At 33.4% G+C, this 14,662-nt stretch overlaps 1 protein-coding gene across 3 annotated transcripts in view; it reads right to left on the reverse strand.

Moving 5' to 3' along the window:
- LOC141330819 (sodium/potassium/calcium exchanger 2) overlaps positions 1-14,662 on the reverse strand; it is a 73,681-nt gene that overhangs the window by 43,731 nt on the left and 15,288 nt on the right. For 2 of the 3 annotated variants that reach the window (XM_073835581.1, XM_073835579.1), the window contains exons 3-4: positions 7,243-7,281; positions 1,841-1,949 (exon numbers count right to left, since the gene is read on the reverse strand). In XM_073835581.1, the coding sequence (XP_073691682.1) occupies positions 1,841-1,949; positions 7,243-7,281 (148 nt within the window). The remainder of the gene's footprint in view (positions 1-1,840; positions 1,950-7,242; positions 7,282-14,662) is intronic. The other variant, XM_073835580.1, reaches the window with a different exon arrangement.

A 14,662-nucleotide genomic window follows, 5' to 3' on the forward strand; every position in this document is an offset into this window, starting at 1 on the left:
ATTAAAATTAAAATGAAAACAGAAAATATAAAAATAAAACGAATTCAAAATATTTATTATAAAAACTATGACTCTACTATACACTACTATAAACTATACAGGAAGATATCAGTGGTCAACAATGCTCACATTTAACGGTGCTGCACTTTCACTTCTGTTTGGGTTTAAGCATAAAAATAATAAGTGTAATACTGCTTTAAGTTGTTGCTGTTTTACAAAAAAAATATATTAAAATGTTTTCTGTTTAATTTAATTGCATTTTCACTTTTGTTTTTCTGAGCAAATAATAAATATTACCTGCATATTTACAACAAAAATCAATTTATGACATTAAAAGATGAATTACTTTCGCCCCAAATTCCATTTATTTATTTTTTTTATTTGCCACTATACTAGGTTTTGCCCATTTGTCTGTAAGAATTGTTTTCTTATTTAAAACACAATAGAGTGTAATATGCTGCCTTGTTATTTTATATATATTTAACATGCACAGTGAATGACATTGTAACATTATTTCAACCAAACTTTGACATTTTATTCTCCAAACACGTATTTGAAACCTTAAAAGTAGACACATTACTAACATTTAATGTGCTTTCTATGGACATGAAAATCACTTTTGACTTAAATTTCTTTTGACCTGGACATCTTAAAGGATAACTATTGCCAAAATGCAACCTGGGCTGTTTTTTTTTTTTTACTGTAAACGAGACAAACTTATATCTAAAAGCATAATTACGACAAACGAGCCGTTTTTGAGATTGACCGTGATTTCGTTTTGTGGTCAATGGCCGGTGAATGGGAGTACTAGGGGCATAACTTTGAGCGCATCAAAATCAATAAGTTTGTCTCGTTTACAGTAAAAAAAAAAAAACAGCCCAGGTTGCATTTTGGCAATAGTTATCCTTTAACATCTTTGAGCCGTTTAATGTAAGTTTATTCGTCACACTGACACGTAGAAAGCTGTGATTTCTGTGTGAGCTGTGCTTTATCACTACACTTTTGACAACAAACTATGTACTAGGGCTGGACGATAAATCACACGATATTGTGAGGTGCGTTTAGTCAATGAAGCAGGTACTTTGATTAGTAGTAAATCTCCATCAGGTGCGTTCCGCTCAGGTTCCGCTGGAGCGGCAATTAATACACAGAGACGTAAATCTCTGACAAGCTACGGCAAATCGCGCTCAAAATCGAATGCGAATCGAATGGAGATTTACTACTGATCAAAGTACCGGCTTCATTGACTAAACGCGCCTCACGATATCGTTCGATTTATCGTCCAGCCCTACTATGTACTTTTTTTGCCTTCAAAATTTTGCCAATGTGACCCCCCTTTATCTACATCATAAATTATCTCTGTAACCAGTTACAGTATTCTTTAATGAAAACCAGCAAACACTGCAGGTCACACTGCTGCACTTCATCAAACCATGAAAGACCAAAATATCTGACACAAATCACATCACCAGCATTAGAGAAACACGAAGATGGATATTAATATACCTAATTATTACAAAAGTACTTATAAGAGATTGTGTATCAGATGACAAGAGAATTAGGGTGAAATGAACGCATACCAAATAAAAATAAAAACTATATATACTGTACATGTATATATGGCTATATATCTAAAGGCTTAATTTGTTGTTGTTATTATTATTATTATTATATGGCATTAAAATATATATTTTGATTACATTAAACAGCTCTTTTTAAAATTATTTATTTACATTACATTTATGACCCAGGCGTTTCTTTAAATGTACGATTTGCAACTCTGCATTTCAAAGCGTTATTCTGTTTTCACTAAATGTGGATGATTGCGTGTGTGCTTTACCTTCACTGAGAGGGTCGAGTGTGTGGATCATCAGATGAAAGATGCTGTTCCTCATTAGGCTGTTGTGTAAAGAGGCGGAGCTTCCTCCTCTCTGCAGCCGGGGTTTGGCCTGTGATAGGAGGAGAGACATGTCAATCTAAGCCTTCTGGCCAGAGACATCAGAATACAGAATGCAGAGTGATGACACGGTCGTCATAGAGACGGTATAAACGCAGCTCATCTTATGGAAGCAGCGTGTTTGAGTGATTCTAAACTGAGGCTGGATGTCCTGACCCTTCAGAGGACAGGGAGGGGGTGGTTAGGGTGATTGGGGTCAAGGGTTAATCTGTCTTTAGAGTAGCTGATGCTATGGCAACATGTCAATGCAATCAGAAGAGTCAGCTGCTGATTAACACAATCATACAGGTGTCAGGAGTGTGTGTGTGTGTGTGTGTGTGTGTGTGTGTGTGTGTGTGTGTGTGTGTGTGTGTGTGTGAGAGAGAGAGAGTGTGTGTGTTGTGCTGAGACAAACACTGAGTAAATTGCTCTGAGGATCAGGGATCAGTGCCTGCAGATGTCAAGGTGCCACTTTACTGTCGCTTTGATGAAAAGAGGTTTGTGTAGACTGTAGCACCATCATCCATCCTTCTAGATATGTATCTATACATTCATCTATCTGTCTATCCATCCATCCATCTAGATATTTATCTATACATCAATCTGTCTATCCATCCATCCATCCACCCATCTAGACATTTATCTATACATCTATCTGTCTATCCATCCATCCATCCACCCATCTAGACATTTATCTATACATCTATCTGTCTATCCATCCATCCATCCGCCCATCTAGACATTTATCTATACATCTATCTGTCTATCCATCCATCCGCCCATCTAGACATTTATCTATACATCTATCTGTCTGTCTATCCATCCATCCACCCATCTAGATATTTATCTATACATCAATTTGTCTATCTATCCATCCATCCATCCACCCATCTAGATATTTATCTATACATCTATCTGTCTATCCATCCATCCATCCATCCATCCACCCATCTAGATATTTATCTATACATCTATCTGTCTATCCATCCATCCATCCATCCATCCACCCATCTAGATATTTATCTATACATCAATCTGTCTATCCATCCATCCATCCACCCATCTAGATATTTATCTATACATCTATCTGTCTATCCATCCATCAATCTGCCCATCTAGATATTTATCTATACATCAAGCTGTCTATCCATCCATCCATCCACCCATCTAGATATGTATCTATACATCTATCTGTCTATCCATCCATCCATCCACCCATCTAGATATGTATCTATACATCTATCTGTCTATCCATCCATCCATCCACCCATCTAGATATTTATCTATACATCAATCTGTCTATCCATCCATCCATCCACCCATCTAGATATTTATCTATACATCTATCTGTCTATCCATCCATCAATCTGCCCATCTAGATATTTATCTATACATCAAGCTGTCTATCCATCCATCCATCCACCCATCTAGATATGTATCTATACATCTATCTGTCTATCCATCCATCCATCCACCCATCTAGATATGTATCTATACATCTATCTGTCTATCCATCCATCCATCCACCCATCTAGATATGTATCTATACATCTATCTGTCTATCCATCCATCCATCCATCCACCCATCTAGATATTTATCTATACATCTATCTGTCTATCCATCCATCCATCCATCCATCCATCCACCCATCTAGATATTTATCTATACATCAATCTGTCTATCCATCCATCCATCCACCCATCTAGATATGTATCTATACATCTATCTGTCTATCCATCCATCCATCCACCCATCTAGATATTTATCTATACATCTATCTGTCTATCCATCCATCCATCCATCCATCCACCCATCTAGATATTTATCTATACATCTATCTGTCTATCCATCCATCCATCCATCCATCCACCCATCTAGATATTTATCTATACATCAATCTGTCTATCCATCCATCCATCCACCCATCTAGATATTTATCTATGCATCTATCTGTCTATCCATCCATCAATCTGCCCATCTAGATATTTATCTATACATCTATCTGTCTATCCATCCATCCATCCACCCATCTAGATATGTATCTATACATCTATCTGTCTATCCATCCATCCATCCACCCATCTAGATATGTATCTATACATCTATCTGTCTATCCATCCATCCATCCACCCATCTAGATATGTATCTATACATCTATCTGTCTATCCATCCATCCATCCACCCATCTAGATATTTATCTATACGTCAATCTATCTATCCATCCATCCATCCACCCATCTAGATATTTATCTATACATCAATCTGTTTATCCATCCATCCATCCACCCATCTAGATATTTATCTATACATCTATCTGTCTATCCATCCATCAATCTGCCCATCTAGATATTTATCTATACGTCAATCTATCTATCCATCCATCCATCCACCCATCTAGATATGTATCTATACATCTATCTGTCTATCCATCCATCCATCAATCCGCCCATCTAGATATTTATCTATACGTCAATCTGTCCATCCATCCATCCATCCACCCATCTAGATATTTATCTATACATCAATCTGTCTATCATCCATCCATCCATCTACATATTTATCTATACATCAATCTGTCTATCCATCCTTCCATCCATCCATCCACCCATCTAGATATTTATCTATACATCAATCTGTCTATCGTCCATCCATCCATCCATCCATCCATCCATCCACCCATCTAGATATTTATCTATACGTCAATCTGTCTATCGTCCATCCATCCATCCATCCATCCACCCATCTAGATATTTATCTATACATCAATCTGTCTATCGTCCATCCATCCATCCATCCATCCATCCATCCACCCATCTACATATTTATCTATACATCAATCTGTCTATCCATCCTTCCATTCATCCATCCACCCATCTAGATATTTATCTATACATCAATCTGTCTATCGTCCATCCATCCATCCATCCACCCATCTAGATATTTATCTATACATCAATCTGTCTATCATCCATCCATCCATCCACCCATCTAGATATTTACCTATACATCAATCTGTCTATCCATCCATCCATCCACCCATCTACATATTTATCTATACATCAATCTGTCTATCATCCATCCATCCATCCACCCATCTAGATATTTACCTATACACCAATCTGTCTATCCATCCATCCATCCACCCATCTAGATATTTATCTATACATCAATCTATCTATCCATCCATCCACCCATCTAGATATTTATCTATACATCAATCTGTCTATCGTCCATCCATCCATCCACCCATCTAGATATTTATCTATACATCAATCTGTCTATCATCCATCCATCCATCCACCCATCTAGATATTTACCTATACATCAATCTGTCTATCCATCCATCCATCCACCCATCTACATATTTATCTATACATCAATCTGTCTATCATCCATCCATCCATCCACCCATCTAGATATTTACCTATACACCAATCTGTCTATCCATCCATCCATCCACCCATCTAGATATTTATCTATACATCAATCTATCTATCCATCCATCCATCCATCCATCCACCCATCTAGATATTTATCTATACATCAATCTGTCTATCCATCCATCCACCCATCTAGATATTTATATATACATCAATCTGTCTATCCATCCATCCATCCATCCACCCATCTAGATATTTATCTATACATCAATCTATCTATCCATCCATCCATCCATCCATCTAGATATTTATCTATACATCAGTCTGTCTATCCATCCATCCATCCATCCACCCATCTATATATTTATCTATACATCAATCTGTCTATCCATCCATCCATCCATCTAGATATTTATCTATACATCAGTCTGTCTATCCATCCATCCATCCACCCATCTATATATTTATCTATACATCAATCCGTCTATCCATCCATCCATCCATCCATCTAGATATTTATCTATACATCAGTCTGTCTATCCATCCATCCATCCATCCATCCACCCATCTATATATTTATCTATACATCAATCTGTCTATCCATCCATCCATCCACCCATCTAGATATTTATATATACATCAATCTGTCTATCCATCCATCCATCCATCCATCTAGATATTTATCTATACATCAGTCTGTCTATCCATCCATCCATCCATCCATCCACCCATCTATATATTTATCTATACATCAATCTGTCTATCCATCCATCCATCCATCTATATATTTATCTATACATCAATCTGTCTATCCATCCATCCATCCACCCATCTAGATATTTATCTATACATCAATCTATCTATCCATCCATCCACCCATCTAGATATTTATCTATACATCAATCTATCTATCCATCCATCTATCCACCCATCTAGATATTTATCTATACATCAATCTATCTGTCTATCCATCCATCCATCCATCTGTCCATGTAGATATTTATCTGTATATCCATCTGTCTATCTATCCACCCATTTGTCCATCCATCTAAATATTTTTCTATACATCAATCTTTCTGTCTATCCATCCATCCATCCATCCATCCATCTGTCCATCTAGATATGTACCAATATATCATCTGTCTATCTATCTATCCATCTGTCCATCCATCTAGATATTTATCTATAAATCCTTCTGTCTATCCATCCATCCATCCATATATCTACCCATCCATTCAATTCGCCCATCAAGATATTTATCTATACATATCCATCTGTGATAAAAGCACCAAAATGCAATACATTTTTGAATATGTATTCATCCATTCATTGATTTATTTATTTTATTCAATTCAACTCAATTCAAGTTTATTTGTGTAGCGCATCTCACGAAATAAAAATCATTGCAAAGCAGCTGTACAGGAAATTATGTTTCTACAATATATTTAGTAGCTTACTAGTGGTGACTATGTGTCAAGTTGATGTACATATGGTATAGAAGTTAAAATCAGTAATGGTATAATCAAACAGACGATGAACACTATTAATAGTAATGATTATGCGTTGAAATAAAACTTGTAGCAAAATTTTGTAGTGCTGTATGTTGTTTCAGGGCTGGCATCATCAGAAGTCCTCTGAGGGCCATCTATAATTCATCTATAATCCATCTATATTTATTTCAGGATATATACTGCTCAAAAAAAATAAAGGGAACACTTTGTTGTACATTGTGTTGGTTAAGTGTTCCCTTTATTTTTTTGAGCACTATATTTCCAAACAATAATAATAAGTTCCAAGGTTGATGTTTTGAAGAGGTGGGGTTTTCTTCAATAATGGATCATTGTATGAACATCATGCTTTACACCGCAGCACAAACACAAGTAAACAGACCGATACACAGACACGCACACATGGACAATACTTACCGACAGCTTGCTGTCATCCTCCACTCCACTAGGGCTCAACTTCACAGTCAAGAGACGAACAAAACAGAGAGAGAAAGAGAAGAGACAACAGTACAGAGATGTGAGACAAGACCAGCGGACAGAACACTGACATCAGACTCCACAGAGACAAACACAACAACAACACATCAGCTGACAGAGTCTGTTTGACCTCTGACCTTCAAAAGAGGGTGTTTGACCTTTGATCTCACAGAGCGTGTATGACCTCTGACCTAAAAAAATTTACCTCTGACCTCACAAAGAGTGTTTATCCTCTGACTTCGCAGAGTGTGTGTGTCTGACCTTTGACCACACAAAGGGTGTTTTTGACCTCTGACCTCACAGAGTGCGTATTTTAACCGACAACCTCTGAAGGTGCACCCTAACTTTTGACCTAACTGAGTGTATATTTTGACCTCTAAAATCACAAAATGTGTGTTGTGACCTTGTGTGTTATGGAATATGCTCTGATTGATTGTGCATATGAGCTTTAACCTCGGGATGTGAAAACATATTTTGACCACTAATCTTGGCAGTTTAACCTCTAAACATCAAATATATAATATATAACTGCACCAGCACCTTTACAAGATCTGAGTAAAAAGATTTGTATTGCACCCAACAGCCAATGACATTTAAAACTACACTTTTCAATAAACCAGTCTGGAGTAACGTGGTTCGATCTGTCTAGTCCAGTTCAGTCAAGAACGATTTTACAGTCAGACGGTTTCTTCAAGTGGGTGGTTCTGGTAAGAATACGCTGTAAACAGTGCTCTCAATCCAACAAACCGCAAGAAAGCACCATCGAGCTGAAAGGTCATCAGTTCAGCAGGTAAAGTAGAACCATTAGAGGCTCAATCATGATGGAGACGACTCTAAAATTAGCTCTTAGGGCTAAATTAGCTCCAAGATAGAGCTCTGGAAGGCCATTTTAAAAAGAGAAAATCAATTTGTACCTCAAGTCTCTGCGCACAGTTCACTCATCACCAACCTGAACAAACCTGCACTATGAGTCTAGAATCTACTTGCATCCACAGAGTTGAGAACACTAAAGTTTCTTTTTGTATCTTTCCTTTAAGAATCTTCATCAAATTTCAAATATAACTCCATATGAATAAATGGGTAAATGCATAGATCTGCTACACTGCTGCTACTGTTTGTTATTGCTGCTTTTGTAGATTATTGCTGCTGCTGCTGGCAAGCAAGTACAGGAACTTGCTACTGCCAGTGCATACAGCGATACGGTGCTGTGAGATTTTAAGATATACTGCACAAATAACACATAAAATAACCGGTAGCAGATCTATACAAGTGGAGCTGGGGAAGGTGGAGGATGCTAACCAACCATTTAAATGTTAACCAGTAAGTTCATCGGTTGCGTATGCAACATGAACCAATCAGCTTGTGCCAAGTCATTTAACGCTATGAATATCAAAAGTTTACATTAACCCATCAATAAATTCGTAAACATATGGATATTGTCTAAATTAGGGCCCTATGATGATGCTATTCTTAGTGGGATGACCAAATATACTTTGTGGTAAAGAAACATTTAAGTGAAATTAAATAAACACATAAAATCACCATTATATCCAGTAGACTGCAGCAGAGGAGCACTTTCTGGCTTATTAGTCATTCCTTTCTACTTTGAAATTAAAAAAAATCACGATTATAGAATATGAAATCATCAAGAAATCAGATTTTGTCAGAGCTGTACACTTTTGAGTATGGAGTAAGAAAAGTCACAAAGTACCTTGAAAAACAACCTTTTCTTCAGACTAAATTTATTTGCCAAAAAAGTTTAATTTTCATTAATTAAAAGATAAATTAAATTAATGCTTTATGCCTTCTTTTATAACAAAAAAAAAAATGCAAAAACACAACATAGACTTTTCGAGAAAAATAAACATTTTAAAAGGATATTGTAAGAATAAATAAAACTTGTTTTCATGCATTCAAATAATTAGACATGAAACACAGAATTTGGTAACAATAAAACATAAGGTGGGCAAAATATTTATTAAATATTTAAAAATATTATTTTTGTTTTTAATTAATTATTTATTTTATTAATTTAATTTATTTTTGTTTTTATTTAATTGAACCATTAAAAAGGAGAATTAAAATGGAAAAAAAAATATTTAAAAATATTATTTTTGTTAAACTTTTAATAAATGGATGTTAAATTGTCTAAGTTTCATTATTTTAAGTAATTAGACATGCTTTTTGTTTAATAAACTTTAATTGAACCGTTAACAAGGAGAATTAAAATGGAAAAAAATGTGGAAAAAATAAAACGGAATTTGGAAAAATAAAACAGATTTCATAGGGCCCTACTAAATGCAAAAATAAATGCACACATAAAACATACATGGACAAATCCTAAATAAATTGATGCATAAAAAAATAAATCAGTATTCATAAATATGTGGATAAATTCATAAATAATTGCATTATTGCACAAATAAAAGCATAAAAGGATGAATTCATAAATCGCTACATGCATAAATGTATACATAAATAGATAAAAAAAGCATAAATAGGCAAATTCATAAATCAATAAATGCATAAAAAAGCATAAATGCATAAATAAATGAATGAACACACAAAGAAAAAAAATAGATAAATGCATAAGGAAAAAGCATAAACAGATAAAAGCATGATAAAAATGCATAAATAAATAAATAATTCTGAAGCCTACCCCACTTGCTAATTGCTGACCCAATTTTCTGCAAGCAGAACTAATTACAAAAGCAGCCACTCTCATCACCTACGGGGGATTTCAGGACAAATCACAAAGGAGCCAAATCATCAATCTCCAACATTTAACAGAAAAAGAAGAGCCTCCTCATTTGAGTGAAGGATCCCAAAATAAGCCACTAAGAGAAAAACGTCTGCATGTCTCTAATCAAGAAAACATCAAATCACTGCTGCAATATGTGTAAAACAGAGCAAAACACTGCAGCTGCACTGGATCTTAAACTAAATGTAGTTAGGTTTTCTAAGCGGCTCAGAGCAAGATGTGAATCAAACGTGAATCTGATAGTCGAAGAGCTGGGCTGACTAATTGGAGGCATAACAGATGGAAGCTTAAAGGAACACTCCACTTTTTTTGGAAATAGGTTCATTCTCCAACTCCCCCCGAGTTAAAAAGTTGATTTTTACCGTTTTGAAATCCATTCAGCCGTTCTCCTGTTCTGGCGATATCACTTTTAGCATAGCTTAGCATAGATCATTGAATCCTATTAGACCAATAGCATCGTGTTCAAAAATGACCAACGAGTTTCCATATTTGTTGTATTTAAAACTTGACTCTTCTGTAGTTATATCGTGTACTAAGACCGGTGGAAATGCAAAGCTGCGAGTTTCTAGGCCGATAAGATTAGGAACTACACTTCCATTCCGGCGTAATAGTCAAGGAAGTTTGCTGCTGTAATATGGCCGAAGCAGGCGGAGTATTATCAGAAATGAGTTCCCAGCTAGTTTAGCATTTGCACATGTGCTGCGTGATATTACTGCTCCTGCTTTGGTCATATTACGGCAGCAAACTTCCTTGACTATTACGCCGGAATGGGAGTGTAGTTCCTAATCTTATCAGCCTAGAAAATCGCAGCTTTGCATTTCCACCGGTCTTAGTACACGATATAACCACAGAAGAGTCAAGTTTTAAATAGGACAAATATCGAAACTCGTTGGTCATTTTTGAATGTGATGCTATTGGTCTAATAGGATTCAATGATCTATGCTAAGCTATGCTAAAAGTGATATCGCCAGAACAGGAGAACGGCTGAATGGATTTCAAAACGGTAAAACTCAACTTATTAACTCGGGGGGAGTTGGAGAATGAGCCTATTTCCAAAAAAAGTGGAGTGTTCCTTTAAGCCTATTACTTAAAAGCATCTTGCTAAAAAGCTCCAAAATACTGATTTCAGTTGTACAAATACATCTTGACTAAGACTCCGGCGGTAACTGAATCAGGTCAATTTGATATTGACTAAGGAGATCATGATGTGGGATGACTGTGTGTGTGTCAGGGTCACCTTGAAGATGCTATGAGGGCCAACACAACAGAATTGGTGAAGGTTGTGATTATGAGCGCAGGTCACTGAATGAACATTTATAGAGTAAATTCAGTCATTATGATAATTAGCCTTTCACAAGCCTCATCATAGAGACTGATTGCAATCAGACCTGCTTTAATCTGCAAAGTACTACCGACTCCAACACCGTGACCACTCTATGTACACCTACACACACACACACACACACATGCACATTCATATTTATTCAGGAAAAATATAAATAAATATATATATATAATATTTACCCTGTTATACTCTAATCGAAAAGATTAGAATCAGGCAAATTTCAAAATTGGTGCCCTTTTGATTCATGATTTGGAATTCAAATTCGAAATGTACATATTTGGAATTCTAAGAAAATGTAACAAATTCTGATGATTCAACAAATTTACATATTGAAAATATTTAAAATAATCAAAATACTTCCAGTTATTTTAATGTTTAAATTTCCATCCTGAAGTCTATGGCCACTCCTTTATTTATTTATTTAATTTATTTATAATTTATTTAGAAATTTATGTAGAAATTTATTTATTTCTACATTACATATTATAAGCATGACTATCTAAAGTTAATTTAATACATTTTATAGTTTTTCATTACAAATCATATTATGATATGATGATAACTGAGTGAATTTAATAATTTAATAAATTTAATGTTTTTTTTTTCATTACAAATATTATGAGCATAACTGAGTAAATTAATAAATTATTTTTTTTTCATCATATTTTATGAGCATACCTGAATGAATTTAATATTTTTAATACATTTAATGTTTTTTTCATTACAGATATTATAAGCATAACTGAGTGAATTTAATAAATTAATATACATTTTTCATTACAAATATTATAAGCATAACTGAGTGAATTTAATAAATTAATATATTTATTACAAATATTGTTTTAATAATTTAATAAATAATTTTTTCCATAACAAATATTTAGCATAACTGAGTGAATTTAATACATCAATACATTTAATGATTTTTTTTTCATCACAATTTTTTTTTTTTTTTTTATAATTTAATAAATTAATTTTCTTTCCATTAAAAATGTTTAGCATAACTGGGTAAATTTAATAAATTAATACATTTTATGTTTGTTTGTTTTTTTCATCACAAATGTTGTTTTCATAATTGAATAAATTATTTTTTCCATAACAAATATTTAGCATAACTGAGTGAATTTAATACATCAATACATTTAATGATTTTTTTTTCATCACAATTTTTTTTTTTATATATAATTTAATAAATTAATTTTCTTTCCATTACAAATGTTTAGCATAACTGGGTAAATTTAATAAATGAATACATTTTATGTTCTTTTGTTTTTTTCATCACAAATGTTGTTTTCATAATTTAATAAATGTAATTTTTTTTTCATTACAAATATTATAAGCATAACTGAGTGATTTTAATAATGTAATAAATGTTTTTTTTTTCATTACAAGTATTATGAGCATAACTGAGTGAATTTAATACATTGATACATTTAATGATGTTTTTTCATCACAAATATTGTTTTTTTTTACAATTTAATAAATTAATTTTCTTTCGATTACAAATGTTGAGCATAATTGAGTAAATTTAATAAATGAATACATTTTATGTATGTTTTTTTCATCACAAATGTTTTCATAATTTAATACATTTTGTTGTTGTTTTTCCCATTACAAATATTACAAGCATAACTTAAAAAATTAAATTAATAAATTAAATTTAAATTTAATAAATTTTTTCATCATATTTTATGAGCATACCTGAATGAATTTAATATTTTTAATAAATTTAATGTTTTTTTTTCATTACAGATATTATAAGCATAACTGAGTGAATTTAATAAATTGATATATATATTTATTACAAATATTATAAGCATAACTGAGTGAATTTAATAAATTAATATATATATTTTTATTACAAATATTATAAGCATAACTGAGTGAATTTAATAAATTAATATTTTTATTACAAATATTGTTTTCATAATTTAATAAATTATTTTTCCATTACAAATATTTAGCATAACTAAGTAAATTTAATAAATTAATAAATTTGTATAAGATAAGTATAAAATAAGTTTGTTTGTTTTTTTCATCACAAATGTTGTTTTCATAATTGAATAAATAATTTTTTTTTTCATCACAAATGTTTTCATAATTTAATACATTTTGTTGTTGTTTTTCCCATTACAAATATTACGAGCATAACTGAGTGAATTTAATGAATTCATAATTTTAATAAATTTCTCTTATTCACAAACTGCATTAGAAATCATACTATAACTTTGGGTGAATTTAATAAACGGAATACATTTATTTTCATTGCAAATCACATTGTGAGCATAACTATCTGAGTGAACTAAAAAAATGAACATATTTTGTATGCCGGCCTTTTATTTTCATCGTTGCATTTGGAATGCATCCAATTTCTCAGTAAGGTTTTGAAATGAGTCGAATGTCAAGTCCTTTAAGTAAAGTGCATACTGGCAAAGAAAAGTCATTTCCAGTGCATTGTGAAAATTCACCCAGCAACAGCAAGTATTTCTCCAGATTGAGTAAGGAAAGTCCTGCATCTCTGCTCTGCCTTCAACATCAGTTAATTCCCTAATCTTTTAAAATAGCTTGGATCGATTGAGCCTCGGGTTTCTGGCTGCATCTCTCTGGCAGCTCCTCACCTTCAGTCCTCATCATGACTGACCTTGGCTCTCAGGATCAAACGCAGACCGATGGATCTCCTTACATACGTGCACACGGAATAACGCAACACCTCACCCTTACATTTTAGGAATGATGTCCATGTTTAATTGATCTAGATTGTGTTTACTCATTACGTTGCCTATGAAAGTGGAAATTTCTGTTGTGTAAAAGCACTTTCAACAAATAGGGCACATTTGAATGTCTCTTTACTTAAAAGCATTAGAGGCACAAATCAAGACTATTAGATTTGTTAGAAATTACTCAGAAGACTTGTGACCTTCTTGACTGTAATCAGCTTTGTGTCCCACATTTTGAATGCAACCCTATTAACAGACGACGATTTCCGCATTGTGTTTTTTTTTTTTTTTGAGTGAAATTTCTCATCAAACTAGAAAAAGCAGGGCAGGGCTTGATATTATCCATCAGTTATCGATTAGATTGCGTAATGTGAGCGTTGCAAACCAGAATAGAGGCAGATCTTTATACCACGTCAATGGAAAGAAGAGTATGTTGCTTGCAATAAATAAATAAATAAACATATGCATGAAATAATTAACATTTCCTAAAGGTTAAGCTCTTTTTTTGACTGATGAAGTTTCACAAACCAAACTTGC

Source organism: Garra rufa, chromosome 3, assembly GCF_049309525.1.
Source record: "Garra rufa chromosome 3, GarRuf1.0, whole genome shotgun sequence".
NCBI classification, from domain to species: domain Eukaryota; kingdom Metazoa; phylum Chordata; class Actinopteri; order Cypriniformes; family Cyprinidae; genus Garra; species Garra rufa.